We start from the raw sequence: 20,669 nt of genomic DNA, 5'->3' as shown, positions 1-20,669 counted from the left end.
ACTTCCTAACCTCCTGCCCAATGTATGACCATATTAGAGAGACATATTTCCATTAGATTACACAGATCCACAAATTTTGATAAACTCCCATATCTACTGGGGGAAATTCCACAGTGTGCCATCACAGCAGCAAGATTTGTGACCTGTTGCCACAAGAAAAGGGCAACCAGTGAAGAACAAACACCATTGTAAATACAACCCATATTTATGCTTATTTATTTTCCCTTGTGTACTTTAACCATTTGTACATTGTTACAACCCTGTATATACAGTGCCTTGCGAAAGTATTCGGCCCCCTTGAACTTTGCGACCTTTTACCACATTTCAGGCTTCAAACATAAAGATATAAAACTGTATTTTTTTTAACAAATCAAAAACTGAAAAATTGGCCGTGCAAAATGATTCAGCCCCCTTAAGTTAATACTTTGTAGCGCCACCTTTTGCTGCGATTACAGCTGTAAGTCGCTTGGGGTATGTCTCTATCAGTTTTGCACATCGAGAGACTGAATTTTTTCCCCATTCCTCCTTGCAAAACAGCTCGAGCTCAGTGAGGTTGGATGGAGAGCATTTGTGAACAGCAGTTTTCAGTTCTTTCCACAGATTCTCAATTGGATTCAGGTCTGGACTTTGACTTGGCCATTCTAACACCTGGATATGTTTATTTTTGAACCATTCCATTGTAGATTTTGCTTTATGTTTTGGATCATTGTCTTGTTGGAAGACAAATCTCCGTCCCAGTCTCAGGTCTTTTGCAGACTCCATCAGGTTTTCTTCCAGAATGGTCCTGTATTTGGCTCCATCCATCTTCTCATCAATTTTAACCATCTTCCCTGTCCCTGCTGAAGAAAAGCAAGCCCAAACCATGATGCCGCCACCACTATGTTTGACAGTGGGGATGGTGTGTTCAGGGTGATGAGCTATGTTGCTTTTACGCCAAACATAACGTTTTGCATTGTTGCCAAAAAGTTCCATTTTGGTTTCATCTGACCAGAGCACCTTCTTCCACATGTTTGGTGTGTCTCCCAGGTGGCTTGTGGCAAACTTTAAACAACACTTTTTATGGATATCTTTAAGAAATGGCTTTCTTCTTGCCACTCTTCCATAAAGGCTGGATTTGTGCAATATACGACTGATTGTTGTCCTATGGACAGAGTCTCCCACCTCAGCTGTAGATCTCTGCAGTTCATCCAGAGTGATCATGGGCCTCTTGACTGCATCTCTGATCAGTCTTCTCCTTGTATGAGCTGAAAGTTTAGAGGGACGGCCAGGTCTTGGTAGATTTGCAGTGGTCTGATACTCCTTCCATTTCAATATTATCGCTTGCACAGTGCTCCTTGGGATGTTTAAAGCTTGGGAAATCTTTTTGTATCCAAATCCGGCTTTAAACTTCTTCACAACAGTATCTCGGACCTGCCTGGTGTGTTCCTTGTTCTTCATGATGCTCTCTGCGCTTTTAACGGACCTCTGAGACTATCACAGTGCAGGTGCATTTATACGGAGACTTGATTACACACAGGTGGATTGTATTTATCATCATTAGTCATTTAGGTCAACATTGGATCATTCAGAGATCCTCACTGAACTTCTGGAGAGAGTTTGCTGCACTGAAAGTAAAGGGGCTGAATAATTTTGCACGCCCAATTTTTCAGTTTTTGATTTGTTAAAAAAGTTTGAAATATCCAATAAATGTCGTTCCACTTCATGATTGTGTCCCAATTGTTGTTGATTCTTCACATAAAAAATACAGTTTTATATCTTTATGTTTGAAGCCTGAAATGTGGCAAAAGGTCGCAAAGTTCAAGGGGGCCGAATACTTTCGCAAGGCACTGTATATACATATATAATGTATATATATAATATGACATTTGTAATGTCTTTATTGTTTTGAAACTTCTGTATGTGTAATGTTTACTGTTCATTTTAATAGTTTATTTCACTTGTGTATATTATCAACCTCACTTGCTTTGGCAATGTTAACACATGTTTCCCATGCCAATAAAGCCCCTTGAATTGAAATTGAATTAAGAGAGAGAGAGAGAGAGAGAGAGAGAGAGAGACAGAGAGAAAGAGACACAGACAGACAGACAGACAGACAGACAGACAGACAGACAGACAGACAGACAGACAGACAGACAGACAGACAGACAGACAGACAGACAGACAGACAGACAGACAGACAGACAGACAGACAGACAGACAGACAGACAGACAGACAGACAGACAGACAGACAGTGATCTCACCCTGTAGGGATAGCAGGCAGGGCAAAACTGGAGTCTCTCTCTGTGGGTTGAATCATATCAGACTAAACATTAAATCTTTAGACAGAGGTGCTAACATTGCTAGGCTAACAGACTACTTCCATTATGTAAGCCTGATTCTAGGCAAATGTTAGTGGTACCTTTGTTAGTTCTGATGATGAGGGAGGTGTGTGTGTGTGTCTCTCTGTCTCTCTCTGTCTGTCTTTGTCTCTCTGTGTGTGTGTCTCTCTGTCTCTCTCTGTCTGTCTTTGTCTCTCTGTGTGTGTGTGTGTGTGTCTCTCTGTCTCTCTCTGTCTGTCTTTGTCTCTCTCTGTGTGTGTGTGTGTGTGTGTGTGTGTGTGTGTGTGTGTGTGTGTGTGTGTGTGTGTGTGTGTGTGTGTGTGTGTGTGTGTGTGTGTGTGTGTGTGTGTCTGTCCCTGTTTCTCTGTGTGTCTGTCTGTGTGTGTGTGTGTGTGTGATACCTTTGTTAGTTGTGATGATGAGGGAGGTATCAGAGGAGGTTCCCAGTCGACAGTAGCCGTCTATCAGGTCCGCCATGTTTTCAGCTGTAGCAAGACAGGCCGTGGTCACCGACAGAGGCTGTGGAGGGCACAGGTTAGTGTGGTTGTGTGTGTGTGTGAATGTGTAGGTGGTTGTGTGTGTGTGTGTGTGTACCTGCTTGGCTCCCTGTATGTCAACTGTTAGCAGCGCTTGGCCATCGTTCTGCTGAGAGCATCTGATACTTCGGACCTGAGAGAAACTGGCCAAGCAGACAGGCTACACACACACACACACACACACACACACACACACACACACACACACACACACACACACACACACACACACACACACACACACAGAGAGAGAGAGAGAGAGAGAGAGAGAGAGAGAGAGAGACAAAGACAGAGAGATAAAGACAGAGAGACATGGACAGAGACAGGGACAGAGAGAGACAGGGGCAGGGACAGAGAGAGACAGAGACAGAGACAGGGACAGAGAGAGACAGGGACAGAGAGACAGACAGGGACAGAGAGAGACAGAGACAGAGACAGGGACAGAGAGAGACAGGGACAGAGAGAGACAGGGACAGAGAGAGACAGGGACAGAGACAGGGACAGAGAGAGACAGGGACAGAGAGAGACAGGGACAGAGAGAAACAGGGACAGAGAGAGACAGGGACAGGGAGAGACATGGACCGAGAGAGACAGGGACAGAGAGAGACAGGGACAGAGAGAGACAGGGACAGAGAGAGACAGGGACAGAGACAGGGACAGAGAGAGACAGGACAGAGAGGGACAGAAAGTGACAGAGACAGAGAGAGACAGGGACAGGAACAGAGACAGAGAAAGACAGGGACAGAGAGACAGACAGGGACAGAGAGAGACAGGGACAGAGAGAGACAGGACAGAGAGGGACAGAAAGTGACAGAGACAGAGAGAGACAGGGACAGGAACAGAGACAGAGAGAGACAGGGACAGAGAGAAAGACAGGGACAGAGAGAGACAGGGACAGAGAGAGAGACAGGGACAGAGAGAGAGACAGGGACAGAGAGAGAGACAGGGACAGAGACAGTGACAGGGACAGAGAGAGACAGGACAGAGAGGGACAGAGAGAGAGAGAGACAGGGACAGAGAGAGAGACAGGGACAGAGAGAGAGACAGGGACAGACAGGGAGACAGGGACAGAGAGAGAGACAGGGACAGAGAGAGGGACAGGGACAGAAACAGGGACAGAAAGTGACAGAAACAGAAAGTGACAGAGACAGGGACAGAAACAGGGACAGAGAGAGACAGGGACAGAGAGGGACAGAAAGTGACAGAGACAGGGACAGAAACAGGGACAGAGAGAGACAGGGACAGAGAGAGACAGGGACAGAGAGAGACAGGGACAGAGAGGGACAGAAAGTGACAGAGACAGGGACAGAAACAGGGACAGAGAGAGACAGGGACAGAGAGAGACAGGGACAGAGAGAAACAGGGACAGAGAGAGACAGAGACAGGGACAGAGACAGGGACAGGGACAGAAACAGGGACAGAGAGAGACAGGGACAGAGAGAGACAGAGACAGGGACAGAGACACACACATATACATTTACTTTGAACAGTTCATTGTGTTTGGTTTGAGTGCAGGATAATTGTGGTTTGACCCTGAATGGTCTGATTCTCGGAAATGTGAAGAATGATAAGAGTAACAACTACCAAGAGTTTAGTACTGTCTGAATGATAAGAGTAACAACTACCAAGAGTTTAGTACTGTCTGAATGATAAGATTAACAACTACCAAGAGTTTAGTACTGTCTGAATGATAAGAGTAACAACTACCAAGAGTTTAGTACTGTCAGAATGATAAGAGTAACAACTACCAAGAGTGTAGTACTGTCTGAATGATAAGAGTAACAACTACCAAGAGTTTAGTACTGTCTGAATGATAAGAGTAACAACTGCCAAGAGTTTAGTACTGTCTGAATGATAAGAGTAACAAATACCAAGAGTTTAGTACTGTCTGAATGATAAGAGTAACAACTACCAAGAGTTTAGTACTGTCTGAATGAAAAGAGTAACAACTACCAAGAGTGTAGTACTGTCTGAATGATAAGAGTAACAACTACCAAGAGTGTAGTACTGTCTGAATGAAAAGAGTAACAAATACCAAGAGTTGAGCGAGAATGTTGTGTGTGGTTAGGGGCAGGATGGGACATTCCAAAAGGGTTCTTCAGCAGTCCCCAACGGTGAACCCTTTTTGGTTCCAGGTAGAACCCTTTTGGTTTCCATGTAGAACTCTCTGTGGAAGGGGTTCTTTATGGAACCCAAAAAGGGAGTTCTACCTGAAACCAAAAGGGTTCTATCTGAAACCAAAAAAGGGGTTCTCCTATGGGGACAGCTGAAGAAACATTTCAGTTTCTAGATAGCACCTTTTTGTTTCTTCTTCTAAGAGTGTATAGGTCTATGGATGGCCAACTACAACTCACCACAGAGTGTATAGGTCTATGGATGGCCAACTACAACTCACCACAGAGTGTATAGGTCTATGGATGGCCAACTACAACTCACCACAGAGTGTATAGGTCTATGGATGGCCAACTACAACTCACCACAGAGTGTATAGGTCTATGGATGGCCAACTACAACTCACCACAGAGTGTATAGGTCTATGGATGGCCAACTACAACTCACCACAGAGTGTATAGGTCTATGGATGGCCAACTACAACTCACCACAGAGTGTATAGGTCTATGGATGGCCAACTACAACTCACCACAGAGTGTATAGGTCTATGGATGGCCAACTCCAACTCACCACAGAGTGTATAGGTCTATGGATGGGGCAGATATATTGTTTGGCCAACTACAACTCACCACAGAGTGTATAGGTCTATGGATGGGGCAGATATGTTGTTTGGCCAACTACAACTCACCACAGAGTGTATAGGTCTATCAGTGGGGCAGATATGTTGTTTGGCCAACTACAACTCACCACAGAGTTTTTATCTGCACGCTGGCGGATTCCCTCGGGGCCAATGACCAGGTCCACCGTCAGACTCCAGCCTTGCTGGAGAGAGAGACAGGGGGGACAAGGGCTTGAGTGGAGAATAGGATTCCGGGTGTGTAGTGTGTGTGTGTGTGTAGTGTGTGTGTGTGTGTCTATATGTGTGTGTGTGTCTATATGTGTGTGTGTGTCTATATGTGTGTGTGTGTGTGTGTGTGTGTGTGTCTATATGTGTGTGTGTGTGTGTGTGTGTGTCTATATGTGTGTGTGTGTCTATATGTGTGTGTGTGTCTATATGTGTGTGTGTGTGTGTGTGTCTATATGTGTGTGTGTGTGTGTGTGTCTATATGTGTGTGTGTGTGTATGTGTGTGTGTGTGTGTGCGCGTATGTGTGTGTGTGTGCGCGTGTGTGTGTGTGTGTGTATGTGTGTAGTGTGTGTGTGTGTGTGTGTGTGTGTGTGTGTGTGTGTGTGTGTGTGTGTGTGTGTGTGTGTGTGTGTGTGTGTGTGTGTGTGTGTGTGTGTGTGTGTGTGAGAGAGAGAGAGAGACGGGGGAACAAGGGTTTGAGTGGAGAATAGGATTCAGGGTGTGTAGTGTGTGTGTGTGTGCGTGCGTGCGTGTGTGACTCACCACTAACTGACAGGTGAAACTCTCCTGTATGTAGTCACAGCAGTCTGCTAGCGTGGTAAAGAATTTCACAACACACTCCTCTTCCTTCAGACACGAGTACCTCTGGAACGTCTGCTGAATCATCTTACGCAAAGCCTTCGACTGGGGAATTGAAAACAGATACAATGGGCTCCAAAATGACTGTCTCCCATGACTGGCAACGCACAAACAAAAAATATAAACAATATAATTATGGAGATGAACTCAGAATACCAACACGTGAGAAATACTGTATTTTATTAATGTTTCAATGGAACCAACCAAAATCATACAACTATTTAATACAAAATACATTTAACCAAAATCAAGGTTTCATAATGATTGGCACTCCTCATTTAGTACTTAGTGCAACAACCTCTGGAAAGGACAACAGCATGGAGTCTTTTCCTGTAATGTTTGACCAGGTTAAGGAACACGTTTGGAGGGATTTTGGACCATTCCTCTATGCAGATCCTTTCAAGATCCTTCACATTCTTGGGTTTGTGCTTATCAACTGCCCTCTTCAACTCAGCCCACAGGTTTTCCATTGGATTGAGGTCCGGCGACTGAGATGGCAGAACATTGATTTTGTTGTCACAGAACCATTTCTGTGTGGATCTTAAGGTATGTTTTGGGTCATTGTCTTGTTGGAAAGTCCCAGCCTTCTGGCAGAGGCAACCAGATTGTCAGCCAAAATTGCCTGATACTTGGTGGAATTCATTATGCCATCAATCTCAACCAGTGCCTCTGGATCTCTGGAATTAAAACAGCCCCAAAACATCACTGACCCACCACCATAATTCACCGTGGGTATGAGGTGCCTCTCCTTGCATCTCTGTTTTGACGCCAAACATGCCGATGCTGAATCTGACCAAAACGTTCCATTTTGGTCTCATCTGACCAGAGCACCTTCTTCCAGTCATAATTTAAATGACGTTTGGTAAAGTCCAAACGCTTTGCATCTGTGTCTTGGGGTCAGAAAGGGCTTTTTCTTCTGGCAACCCTTCCAAAGAGCCTGTGGTTGTGGAGGTGGAGTCTGATGGGGCTTTCTTCTGGCAACCCTTCCAAAGAGCCTGTGGTTGTGGAGGTGGAGTCTGATGGGGCTTTCTTCTGGCAACCCTTCCAAAGAGCCTGTGGTTGTGGAGGTGGAGTCTGATGGGGCTTTCTTCTGGCAACCCTTCCAAAGAGCCTGTGGTTGTGGAGGTGGCGTCTGATGGTGCTTTCTTCTGGCAACCCATCCAAAGAGCCTGTGGTTGTGGAGGTGGAGTCTGATGGGGCTTTCTTCTGGCAACCCTTCCAAAGAGCCTGTGGTTGTGGAGGTGGAGTCTGATGGGGCTTTCTTCTGGCAACCCTTCCAAAGAGCCTGTGGTTGTGGAGGTGGAGTCTGATGGTGCTTTCTTCTGGCAACCCTTCCAAAGAGCCTGTGGTTGTGGAGGTGGAGTCTGATGGTGCTTTCTTCTGGCAACCCTTCCAAAGAGCCTGTGGTTGTGGAGGTGGAGTCTGATGGGGCTTTCTTCTGGCAACCCTTCCAAAGAGCCTGTGGTTGTGGAGGTGGAGTCTGATGGTGCTTTCTTCTGGCAACCCTTCCAAAGAGCCTGTGGTTGTGGAGGTGGAGTCTGATGGGGCTTTCTTCTGACAACCCTTCCAAAGAGCCTGTGGTTGTGGAGGTGGCGTCTGATGGTGCTTTCTTCTGGCAACCCATCCAAAGAGCCTGTGGTTGTGGAAGTGGAGTCTGATGGTGCTTTCTTCTGGCAACCCTTCCAAAGAGCCTGTGGTTGTGGAGGTGGCGTCTGATGGTGCTTTCTTCTGGCAACCCATCCAAAGAGCCTGTGGTTGTGGAGGTGGAGTCTGATGGTGCTTTCTTCTGGCAACCCTTCCAAAGAGCCTGTGGTTGTGGAAGTGGAGTCTGATGGGGCTTTCTTCTGGCAACCCTTCCAAAGAGCCTGTGGTTATGGAGGTGGAGTCTGATGGGGCTTTCTTCTGGCAACCCTTCCAAAGAGCCTGTGGTTGTGGAGGTGGAGTCTGATGGTGCTTTTTTGAAACCTGGTGACCCCAAGACGCCACCAAGGCCTGCAATTATTTCACAGTGATTCTTGGGGATTTTGTTGCATTTCTCACCATCCTCCTCCCTCTCCTGGGGAGCTAAATTAATATGCGTCCTCTACCCGTGAGGTTTTCAACTGTTCCATATCTTTAGCATGTTTTACTGATTGCCCTGACAGTACTCAGTGTTTTTAAAACTGTATAAACTGCCTACATTTTGCTGGACCCCAGGAAGAGTAAGTAATGGGGCTCTGTGATAAATACACATACAGTGGTAAATTCAATCGTTTGTGGATCGTCTTGTTGCCATTAACAGATTTATGAAGGTCTACGACCATCTGTCTCTCTTGAACTGCCAGTTCTGTTGTTTTCTTCATGTTGTTGGATGACAAAGGGATATTGAAGGTGTGTTACCTCATTTTTATACCCTAGTGAAAAGGGAAGTGATGTCATGGCTCAATATAGTTCCTTAAGACTTAGATACACTTTTTTTAAAAAGTGGAATTTAATTCCTGGTTTAATGTTGGTAGATGTTATTTAATTTAATCTGTAAGGGTGCCATTAATTGTGAAACCTTTAATTGGAGCACATTGATTATTAATTCAATCAATAAATGATTTTGGTGGGCTCCATTGAAACATGAATAAAGTACAGTATTTCTCACGTGTTGGTATTCTGAGTTCATCTCCATAATTATATTGTTTATTTGTTTAAGTATTGTTTGTGCATTGCCAGTCAGTGGTGCCAGTAGTTTTGGAGCCCACTGTACACATCCATACATCACTTATCAACACATGGTCAATACACACACACACACACACACACACACACACACACACACACACACACACATACACACACATATACTGTACATACATATATATATATACACCCATATACATACACACACACACACACACACACACACACATATATACATGTAGTATATACACACACATATACTGTACATACATATATATACACATATACACACACACATATATATATATATATACACACACATACATGTATATACACACACACACACACACACACACACACACACACATGTATACACACACACACACACACACTTACATATATATATATATATATATATATATATACACACACATGTATACACACACACACACACACACATATATACATGTAGTATATACACACACATATACTGTACATACATATATATATATTTTTATATATATATATATATATATATATATATACACATATACACACACATATATATATATATATACACACACACATATACATGTATATACACACACATACATGTATATACACACACACACACACATGTATACACACACACACACACACACACACACTTACACGTATATATATATATACACACACACACACACACATGTATACACACACACACACACACACACACACACACACACACACACACACACACACATATATATATATATATACACACACACACTTACATATATATATGTATATACACACACATACATACATACATACATACATACATACATACATACATACACACACACGACCGGTCAAAAGTTTTAGAACACCTACTCATTCAAGGGTTTTTCTTCATTTTTATTATTTTCTACATTGTAGAATAATAGTGAAGACATCAAATCTATGAAATAACACATATGGAATCATGTAATAATAAAAAAAAGTGTTAAACAAATCTAAATATATTTTATATTTTATTCTTCAAATAGCCACCCTTTGCCTTGATGACCTCCACCTCCTCCATGCTTCACGGTGAGAAATACACATGCGGAGATCATCCGTTCACCCACACCACGTCTCACAAGGAAACAGCGGTTTGAACCAAAAATCTCCAATTTGGACTCCAGACCAAAGGACAAATTTCCACCGGTCTACTGACCATTGCTCGTGTTTCTTGGCCTAAGCAAGTCTCTTATTGGTGTCCTTTAGTAGTGGTTTCTGTGCAGCAATTCGACCATGAAGGCCTGATTCACACAGTCTCCTCTGAATAGTTGATGTTGAGGTGTGTCTGTCTCTTGAACTCTCTGAAGCATTTATTTGGGCTGCAATTTCTGAGGCTGGTAGCTCTAATGAACTTATCCTCTGCAGCAGAGGTAACTCTGGGTCTTCCTTTCCTGTGGCAGTCCTCATGGGAGCCAGTTTCATCATAGTGTTTGATGGTTTTTACGACTGCACTTGAAGAAATGTTCAAAGTTCTTGAAATATTCTGCATTGACTGACCTTTTATGTCTTAAAGTAATGATGGACTGTTGTTTCTCTTTGCTTATTTGAGCTGTTCTTGCCATAAGATGGATTTGGTATTTTACCAGATAGGGCTAACTTCTGTACACCACCCCTATCTTGCCATAAGATGGATTTTGTATTTTACCAGATAGGGCTAACTTCTGTACACCACCCCTACCTTGTCACAACACAACTGATTGGATCAAAAGCATTAAGGAGGAAAGGAATTCCACAAATTAACTTAAGAAGGCACAACTGTTAATTGAAATGTATTCCAGGTGACTACCTCATGAAGCTGGTTGAGAGAATGCCAAGAGTGTGCAAAGCTGCCATCAAGGCAAAGGGTGGCTTTTTGAAGAATCTCAAATATAACAACATATTTTTGATTTGTTTAACAATTTGTTGGTTACTACATGATTCCATACGTGTTATTTCATAGATTTGATGTCTTCACTATTATTCTACAATGTAGAAAATAGTAAAAATAAAATAAAACCCTTGAATGAGTTGGTGTTCTAAAACACATGGCCAATATATCACCTATCAACACATGGTCAATATATCACTTATCAACACATGGTCAATATATCACTTATCAACACATGGTCAATATATCACCTATCAACACATGGTCAATATATCACTTATCAACACATGGCCAATATATCACTTATCAACACATGGTCAATATATCACCTATCAACACATGGTCAATATATCACCTATCAACACATGGTCAATATATCACTTATCAACACATGGTCAATATATCACCTATCAACACATGGCCAATATATCACTTATCAACACATGGTCAATATATCACTTATCAACACATGGTCAATATATCACTTATCAACACATGGCCAATATATCACTTATCAACACATGGTGAATATATCACTTATCAACACATGGCCAATATATCACTTATCAACACATGGCCAATATATCACTTATCAACACATGGTCAATATATCACTTATCAACACATGGCCAATATATCACCTATCAACACATGGTCAATATATCACTTATCAACACATGGTCAATATATCACTTATCAACACATGGCCAATATATCACTTATCAACACATGGCCAATATATCACTTATCAACACATGGTCAATATATCACTTATCAACACATGGTCAATATATCACTTATCAACACATGGCCAATATATCACCTATCAACACATGGTCAATATATCACTTATCAACACATGGCCAATATATCACTTATCAACACATGGCCAATATATCACCTATCAACACATGGCCAATATATCACTTATCAACACATGGCCAATATATCACTTATCAACACATGGTCAATATATCACTTATCAACACATGGTCAATATATCACTTATCAACACATGGTCAATATATCACTTATCAACACATGGTCAATATATCACTTATCAACACATGGCCAATATATCACTTATCAACACATGGTCAATATATCACCTATCAACACATGGCCAATATATCACCTATCAACACATGGTCAATATATCACTTATCAACACATGGCCAATATATCACTTATCAACACATGGTCAATATATCACTTATCAACACATGGTCAATATATCACTTATCAACACATGGCCAATATATCACTTATCAACACATGGCCAATATATCACTTATCAACACATGGTCAATATATCACTTATCAACACATGGCCAATATATCACTTATCAACACATGGTCAATATATCACTTATCAACACATGGTCAATATATCACTTATCAACACATGGCCAATATATCACCTATCAACACATGGCCAATATATCACTTATCAACACATGGCCAATATATCACTTATCAACACATGGTCAATATATCACTTATCAACACATGGCCAATATATCACCTATCAACACATGGCCAATATATCACTTATCAACACATGGCCAATATATCACCTATCAACACATGGTCAATATATCACTTATCAACACATGGTCAATATATATATATACACACACACATCACTTATCAACACATGGTCAATACATATGAACTCAGAAAAAGCAGAAAAAGAAACGTCCCTTTTTCAGGACCCCGTCTTTCAAAGATAAATTGTAAAAATCCAAATAATTTCACAGATCTTCATTGTAAAGGGTTTAAACACTGTTTCCCTGCTTGTTCAGTGAACCATAAACAATTAATGAACATGCACCTGTGGAACGGTCGTTAAGACACTAACAGCTTACAGACGATAGGCAATTAAGGTCACAGTTATGACAAATTAGGACACTAAACAGGCCTTTCTACTGACTTTGAAAAACACCAAAAGAAAGATGCCCAGGGTCCCTGCTCATCTGTGTGAATGTGCCTTAAGCCTGCTGCAAGGAGGCATGAGGACTGCAGATGTTGCAAGGGCAATGAATTGTAACGTCTGTACTGTGAGACGTTTAAGACAACACTACAGGGAGACAGGATGTATAGCTGTTCATGCTCGCAGTAACAGACCACATGTAACAACACCTGCACAGGATCTGTACATCTGAACATCACACCTGCGAGACGGGTACAGGATGGCACGCACAACCACTCCATCAGTGCTCAGACTTTCTGCAATAGGCTGAGAAAGGCTGGTCCTCACCAGACAATCACCGGCAACGTCACCTATGGGCAAAAAGCCACCGTCGCTGGACCAGACAGGACTGGCAAAAAGTGCTCTGCACTGAAGAGTCGTGGTGCAGGCAATCTCAAAGCTGTGTGTCACAGGGAAGACATCCTCCTCCCTCATGTGGTACCCTTCCTGCAGGCTCATCCTAACATGACCCTCCAGCATGACAATGCCACCAGCCATACTGCTTGTTCTGTGCGTGATTTCCTGCAAGCCAGGAATGTCACTGTTCTGCCATGGCCAGCGATGAGCCCGGATGTCAATCCCATTGGGACCCGTCGGGGACCTTTTATTTATTTATTTAACCTTTATTTAACCAGGAAGGGCTCATTGAGATTTCAAATCTCTTTTTCAAGAGTGTCCTGGCCAAGATAGGCAGCACCAAGTCATTACAAAAATTACAGACAAACAACATGAAAAACTACAAGTAATCTAGTAAAAACCATAGAATTCACAAGAGTATAACAAAATCAAAAACAGCAAATTAAAAACATTGACAGGTCAGGGAATCAGTCAAGATCTTCATCAGTGATTTAAAAACACCAATCGGGACAAGTTCTTCCAGTTTAAAAGTATTTTGTAAGGTGTTCCAAGACGATGGCGCAGAGTACATACAGTGAGGCAAAAAAGTATTTAGTCAGCCACCAATTGTGCAAGTTCTCCCACTTAAAAAGGTGAGAGAGGCCTGTAATTGTCATCAAATCAAATCAAATTTTATTTGTCACATACACATGGTTAGCAGATGTTAATGCGAGCGTAGCGAAATGCTTGTGCTTCTAGTTCCGACAATGCAGTAATAACCAACAAGTAATCTAACTAACAATTCCTAAACTACTGTCTTATACACAGTGTAAGGGGATAAAGAATATGTACATAAGGATATATGAATGAGTGATGGTACAGAGCAGCATAGGCAAGATACAGTAGATGGTATCGAGTACAGTATATACATATGAGATGAGTATGTAAACAAAGTGGCATAGTTAAAGTGGCTAGTGATACATGTATTACATAAGGATGCAGTCGATGATATAGAGTACAGTATATACGTATGCATATGAGATGAATAATGTAGGGTAAGTAACATTATATAAGGTAGCATTGTTTAAAGTGGCTAGTGATATATTTACATCATTTCCCATCAATTCCCATTATTAAAGTGGCTGGAGTTGAGTCAGTGTCAGTGTGTTGGCAGCAGCCACTCAATGTTAGTGGTGGCTGTTTAACAGTCTGATGGCCTTGAGATAGAAGCTGTTTTTCAGTCTCTCGGTCCCAGCTTTGATGCACCTGTACTGACCTCGCCTTCTGGATGATAGCGGGGTGAACAGGCAGTGGCTCGGGTGGTTGATGTCCTTGATGATCTTTATGGCCTTCCTGTAACATCGGGTGGTGTAGGTGTCCTGGAGGGCAGGTAGTTTGCCCCCGGTGATGCATTGTGCAGACCTCACTACCCTCTGGAGAGCCTTATGGTTGAGGGCGGAGCAGTTGCCATACCGATTGTGCATCTGTAGAAGTTTGTGAGTGCTTTTGGTGACAAGCCAAATTTCTTCAGCCTCCTGAGGTTGAAGAGGCGCTGCTGCGCCTTCTTCACGATGCTGTCTGTGTGAGTGGACCAATTCAGTTTGTCTGTGATGTGTATGCCGAGGAACTTAAAACTTGCTACCCTCTCCACTACTGTTCCATCGATGTGGATAGGGGGGTGTTCCCTCTGCTGTTTCCTGAAGTCCACAATCATCTCCTTAGTTTTGTTGACGTTGAGTGTGAGGTTATTTTCCTGACACCACACTCCGAGGGCCCTCACCTCCTCCCTGTAGGCCGTCTCGTCGTTGTTGGTAATCAAGCCTACCACTGTTGTGTCGTCCGCAAACTTGATGATTGAGTTGGAGGCGTGCGTGGCCACGCAGTCGTGGGTGAACAGGGAGTACAGGAGAGGGCTCAGAAAGCACCCTTGTGGGGCCCCAGTGTTGAGGATCAGCGGGGAGGAGATGTTGTTGCCTACCCTCACCACCTGGGGGCGGCCCGTCAGGAAGTCCAGTACCCAGTTGCACAGGGCGGGGTCGAGACCCAGGGTCTCGAGCTTGATGACGAGCTTGGAGGGTACTATGGTGTTGAATGCCGAGCTGTAGTCGATGAACAGCATTCTCACATAGGTATTCCTCTTGTCCAGATTGGTTAGGGCAGTGTGGTTGAGATTGCATCGTCTGTGGAATTATTTGGGCGGTAAGCAAATTGGAGTGGGTCTAGGGTGTCAGGTAGGGTGGAGGTGATATGGTCCTTGACTAGTCTCTCAAAGCACTTCATGATGACGGAAGTGAGTGCTACAGGGCGGTAGTCGTTTAGCTCAGTTACCTTAGCTTTCTTGGGAACAGGAACAATGGTGGCCCTCTTGAAGCATGTGGGAACAGCATGTGGGAACAGCAGACTGGTATAGGGATTGATTGAATATGTCCGTAAACACACCGGCCAGCTGGTCTGCGCATGCTCTGAGGGCGCGGCTGGGGATGCCGTCTGGGCCTGCAGCCTTGCGAGGGTTAACACGTTTAAATGTCATACTCACCTCGGCTCCAGTGAAGGAGAGACCGCATGTTTTCGTTGCAGGCCGTGTCAGTGGCACTGTATTGTCCTCAAAGCGGGCAAAAAAGTTATTTAGTCTGCCTGGGAGCATGACATCCTGGTCCGTGACTGGGCTGGATTTCTTCCTGTAGTCCGTGATTGACTGTAGACCCTGCCACATGCCTCTTGTGTCTGAGCCGTTGAATTGAGATTCTACTTTGTCTCTGTACTGACGCTTAGCTTGTTTGATAGCCTTGCGGAGGGAATAGCTGCACTGTTTGTATTCGGTCATGTTACCAGACACCTTGCCCTGATTAAAAGCAGTGGTTCGCGCTTTCAGTTTCACGCGAATGCTGCCATCAATCCACGGTTTCTGGTTAGGGAATGTTTTAATCGTTGCTATGGGAACGACATCTTCAACGCACGTTCTAATGAACTCGCACACCAAATCAGCGTATTCGTCAATGTTGTTATCTGACGCAATACGAAACATATCCCAGTCCACGTGATGGAAGCAGTCTTGGAGTGTGGAGTCAGCTTGGTCGGACCAGCGTTGGACAGACCTCAGCGTGGGAGCATCTTGTTTTAGTTTCTGTCTGTAGGCAGGGATCAACAAAATGGAGTCGTGGTCAGCTTTTCCGAAAGGGGGGCGGGGCAGGGCCTTATATGCGTCGTGGAAGTTAGAGTAACAATGATCCAAGGTTTTTCCACCCCTGGTTGCGCAATCGATATGCTGATAAAATTTAGGGAGTCTTGTTTTCAGATTAGCCTTGTTAAAATCCCCAGCTACAATGAATGCAGCCTCTGGATAAATGGTTTCCAGTTTGCAAAGAGTTAAATAAAGTTCGTTCAGAGCCATCGATGTGTCTGCTTGGGGGGGGATATATACGGCTGTGATTATAATCGAAGAGAATTCTCTTGGTAGATAATGCGTTCTACATTTGATTGTGAGGAATTCTAAATCAGGTGAACAGAAGGATTTGAGTTCCTGTATGTTTCTTTCATCACACCATGTCTCGTTAGCCATAAGGCATACGCCCCCGCCACTCTTCTTACCAGAAAGGTGTTTGTTTCTGTCGGCGCGATGCGTGGAGAAACCCGTTGGCTGCACCGCTTCGGATAGCGTCTCTCCGGTGAGCCATGTTTCCGTGAAGCACAGAACGTTACAGTCTCTGATGTCCCTCTGGAATGCTACCCTTGCTCGGATTTCATCAACCTTGTTGTCAAGAGACTGGACATTGGCAAGAAGAATGCTGGGGAGTGGTGCACGGTGTGCCCGTCTCCGGAGTCTGACCAGAAGACCGCCTCGTTTCCCTCTTTTTCGGAGTCGTTTTTTTGGGTCGCTGCATGCGATCCATTCCGTTGTCCTGTTTGTAAGGCAGAACACAGGATCCGCGTCGCGAAAAACATATTCTTGGTCGTACTGATGGTGAGTTGACGCTGATCTTATATTCAGTAGTTCTTCTCGACTGTATGTAATGAAATCTAAGATGACCTGGGGTACTAATGTAAGAAATAACACGTAAAAAAACAAAAAACTGCATAGTTTCCTAGGAACGCGAAGCGAGGCGGCCATCTCTGTCGGCGCCGGAACATAGGTACACTTCAACTATGACAGACAAAATTACAAAATCCAGAAAATCACATTGTAGGATTTTTTATGAATTTATTTGCAAATTATATTTTTAAGTGGGCCAAAATTCACCCACCTTATTGTGGGAAGCTTGTGGAAGGGTACCCGAAATGTTTGACCCAAGTTAAACAATTTAAAGTGTCACGCCTTGGTCTTAGTATTTTGTGTTTTCTTTAGTTATTTGGTCAGGCCAGGGTGTGACATGGGTTTATTGTGTTGTCGTATTGGGGTTTTAGTAGGCATTAGGATTGTGGCTGAGTAGGGGTGTCTAGCATGGGCTTGGCTGCCTGAGGCGGTTCTCAATCAGAGTCAGGTGATTCTCGTTGTCTCTGATTGGGAACCATATTTAGGTAGCCTGGGTTTCACTGTGTGTTTGTGGGTGATTGTTCCTGTCTCAGTGTGTTTGTATTTCACCAGATAGGCTGTATAGGTTTTCACGTTCCGTTTCTTGTTTTTGTATTGTTCGTGTTTTTTCATTATTAAAGATGTATCGAACCACCCACGCTGCATTTTGGTCCGACTCTCCTTCGACGGAAGAAAGCCGTTACATAAAGGCAATGCTACCAAATACTAATTGAGTGTTTGTAAACTTCTGACCCACTGGGAATGTGATGAAAGAAACAAAAAGCTGAAATAAATAATTTTCTCTGCTATTATTCTGACATTTCATATTCTTCAAATAAAGTGGTGATCCTAACTGACCTAAGACAGGGAATTTTCACTAGGATGTAATGTCAGGAATTGTGAAAAACTGAGTTTAAATGTGTTTGGCTAAGGTGTATGTAAACTTCTGACTTCAACTGCACATCACTTATCAACACATGGTGAACACATAACTAATACCTCTGGAATAGTTGCTGGACCAACTAGTTATCAATATAAAAGGTTAAAGTCAATAAATGAATCAATAATTAAATCATTCCAGTACCTTCATGTTGTCAGTCATCTCCTTGGGGAAGAACAGACCCAGTCCTACATCCTTCCTGTACAGACAGACACATAGACACACACAGAAACGCACGCATGTACGCAAACACAAGGAAAAACAGACAAAATGTCCATTAATTACACACACACACACACACACACACACACACACACACACACACACACACACACACACACACACACACACACACACACACACACACACACACACACACACACACACACACACACACACACACACACACACACACACACACACACACACACACACACACACACACAAAATCAATGAGCCCCCAACACACCCAATTACAGAACCATAACAAACCTTCCCAGACAGTACTTACTCTAACAGTTCGTAGTTGGACTTTTTCTCCAGTCCATTGGGGTTCATGTCTTTATAGAACCTCCTGTAGGGAAAAACACAGGCGTGTGAGTATTGGTGGGATTGAATGGAAGGTTGTGTGTGTTATTTAGAGTTAAAGGTTAAAGGTTAAGGGTTAAGGGTTAGGGTTAGGAAAAACACAGGCGTGTGAGTATTGGTGGGATTGAATGGAAGGTTGTGTGTGTTATTTAAGGGTTAAAGGTTAAAGGTTAAGGGTTAAGGGTTAGGGTTAGGAAAAACACAGGCGTGTGAGTATTGGTGGGATTGAATGGAAGGTTGTGTGTGTTATTTAGGGTTAAGGGTTAAAGGTTAAGGGTTAAGGGTTACGAAAAATAAGATTTTGGATGGGAATGAATTGTTTAGTCCCCACAAGGATAGTAAAAGGAATATGTTTGTGTAGGAGGGTTGTTACCTGATCTCCAGACAACCTAACTGCAAAGCCATCCCATCACTCACTTTACTGGCATAGTGCTGCATGTAGTCACTTCTCACCTGACAAGGTGTTTAGAAAAATACACTTTAATTAATGATCAGAACTGTACAACAATCCTGCTTGCAAGTAAAACACCACAAATATATATATATATATATATATATATATATATATATATATATATATAGAGAGAGAGAGAGAGAGAGAGAGAGAGAGAGAGAGAGAGAGAGAGAGAGAGAGAGAGAGAGAGAGAGAGAGAGAGAGACACAGAGAGAGAGAGAGAGAGAGAGAGACAGACAGACAGACACACGGAGAGACAGACAGACACACGGAGAGACAGACAGACAGACAGACACACGGAGAGACAGACAGACACACAGAGAGACAGACAGACACACGGAGAGACAGACAGACACACGGAGAGACAGACAGACCCACGGAGAGACAGACAGACAGACACCAACCTGCTGGTAGAAGTAGAGCAGTGTGGTTCTGTCCTCTTTAAACTTCTCTATGAAGTCGGCAGGGACGTACCTAATGCGCAGGTCATATCTGAACACACACAGGGGTTAGAGGTTAAGGTTTAGAGGTCAGGAGCAAGAAGCAGTCAATATCTGGATAAATTACAAAGTCGTAAGCCATGTCTAGATCTAAAATGTCTCAGATTTTAACCCTAATCTTAACCACACTACAAACCTTATTCCTAACCCTAATCTTATATTAAGACCAAAAAGCACATTTTAGTTTTCCTATAGTTCTACAACATAGCCAATTTTGACTTTGTTTGTTTGGCGATGTTGTGGGAACAGGAGCAAGAGGTCATGTGCTAGAGGTCAGGGGTCAGGGTCTAGAGGTCAGGAGTCAGGGCCTAGAGGTCAGGGGTCAGGGCCTAGAGGTCAGGGGTCAGGGCCTAGAGGTCAGGGGTCAGGGCCTAGAGGTCAGGAGTTACCTCCACTCTGCCTCCAGATGCTGTTGTTCGTAGCGTAGCCGCAGTTCAGACACGGTGAGGTCGGGGTGCAGCCAATGGACCTCAGCTGACTTCAGGTGTTTCAGCAGCAGGCCGTAACAGAGGGAGTGTTGTATGTCTGGACCCACACATCCACTGGACAACACCGCTGATATTATATTCTGCAAACGGTTAAGGTATTATAGTACACTATACAGTATAGTAGTGTAGGGGGACAACACCACTGATATTATATTCTGCAAACGGTTAAGAGGTATTATAGTACACGATACAGTATAGTAGTGTAGGGGGACAACACCGTAACATAATCACATTATAGTAGAAATATATTATAGTGGAAATATATTATAGTGGAAATATATTATAGTAGAAATATACGGTGAATAAATATATTATAGTAGAAATATATTATAG

General features: G+C 43.2%; 1 protein-coding gene across 1 annotated transcript in view; it reads right to left on the bottom strand.

Annotated features, from left to right (window-relative positions):
- Positions 1–20,669, bottom strand: part of LOC115120329 (protein-tyrosine kinase 2-beta-like) — a 79,044-nt gene that overhangs the window by 28,743 nt on the left and 29,632 nt on the right. Inside the window, exons 3-12 of the mRNA XM_065004366.1 lie at positions 20,238–20,416; positions 19,753–19,840; positions 19,268–19,347; positions 18,818–18,880; positions 18,451–18,505; positions 6,357–6,497; positions 5,715–5,789; positions 2,914–3,015; positions 2,721–2,838; positions 2,242–2,281 (exon numbers count right to left, since the gene is read on the bottom strand). Coding sequence (XP_064860438.1) covers positions 2,242–2,281; positions 2,721–2,838; positions 2,914–3,015; positions 5,715–5,789; positions 6,357–6,497; positions 18,451–18,505; positions 18,818–18,880; positions 19,268–19,347; positions 19,753–19,840; positions 20,238–20,416 — 941 coding nt within the window. The remainder of the gene's footprint in view (positions 1–2,241; positions 2,282–2,720; positions 2,839–2,913; positions 3,016–5,714; positions 5,790–6,356; positions 6,498–18,450; positions 18,506–18,817; positions 18,881–19,267; positions 19,348–19,752; positions 19,841–20,237; positions 20,417–20,669) is intronic.

Source organism: Oncorhynchus nerka, linkage group LG18, assembly GCF_034236695.1.
Source record: "Oncorhynchus nerka isolate Pitt River linkage group LG18, Oner_Uvic_2.0, whole genome shotgun sequence".
NCBI classification, from domain to species: domain Eukaryota; kingdom Metazoa; phylum Chordata; class Actinopteri; order Salmoniformes; family Salmonidae; genus Oncorhynchus; species Oncorhynchus nerka.
Note: the sequence above shows the minus strand (reverse complement) of the source record. Positions and strands in the feature narration are given on the sequence as shown.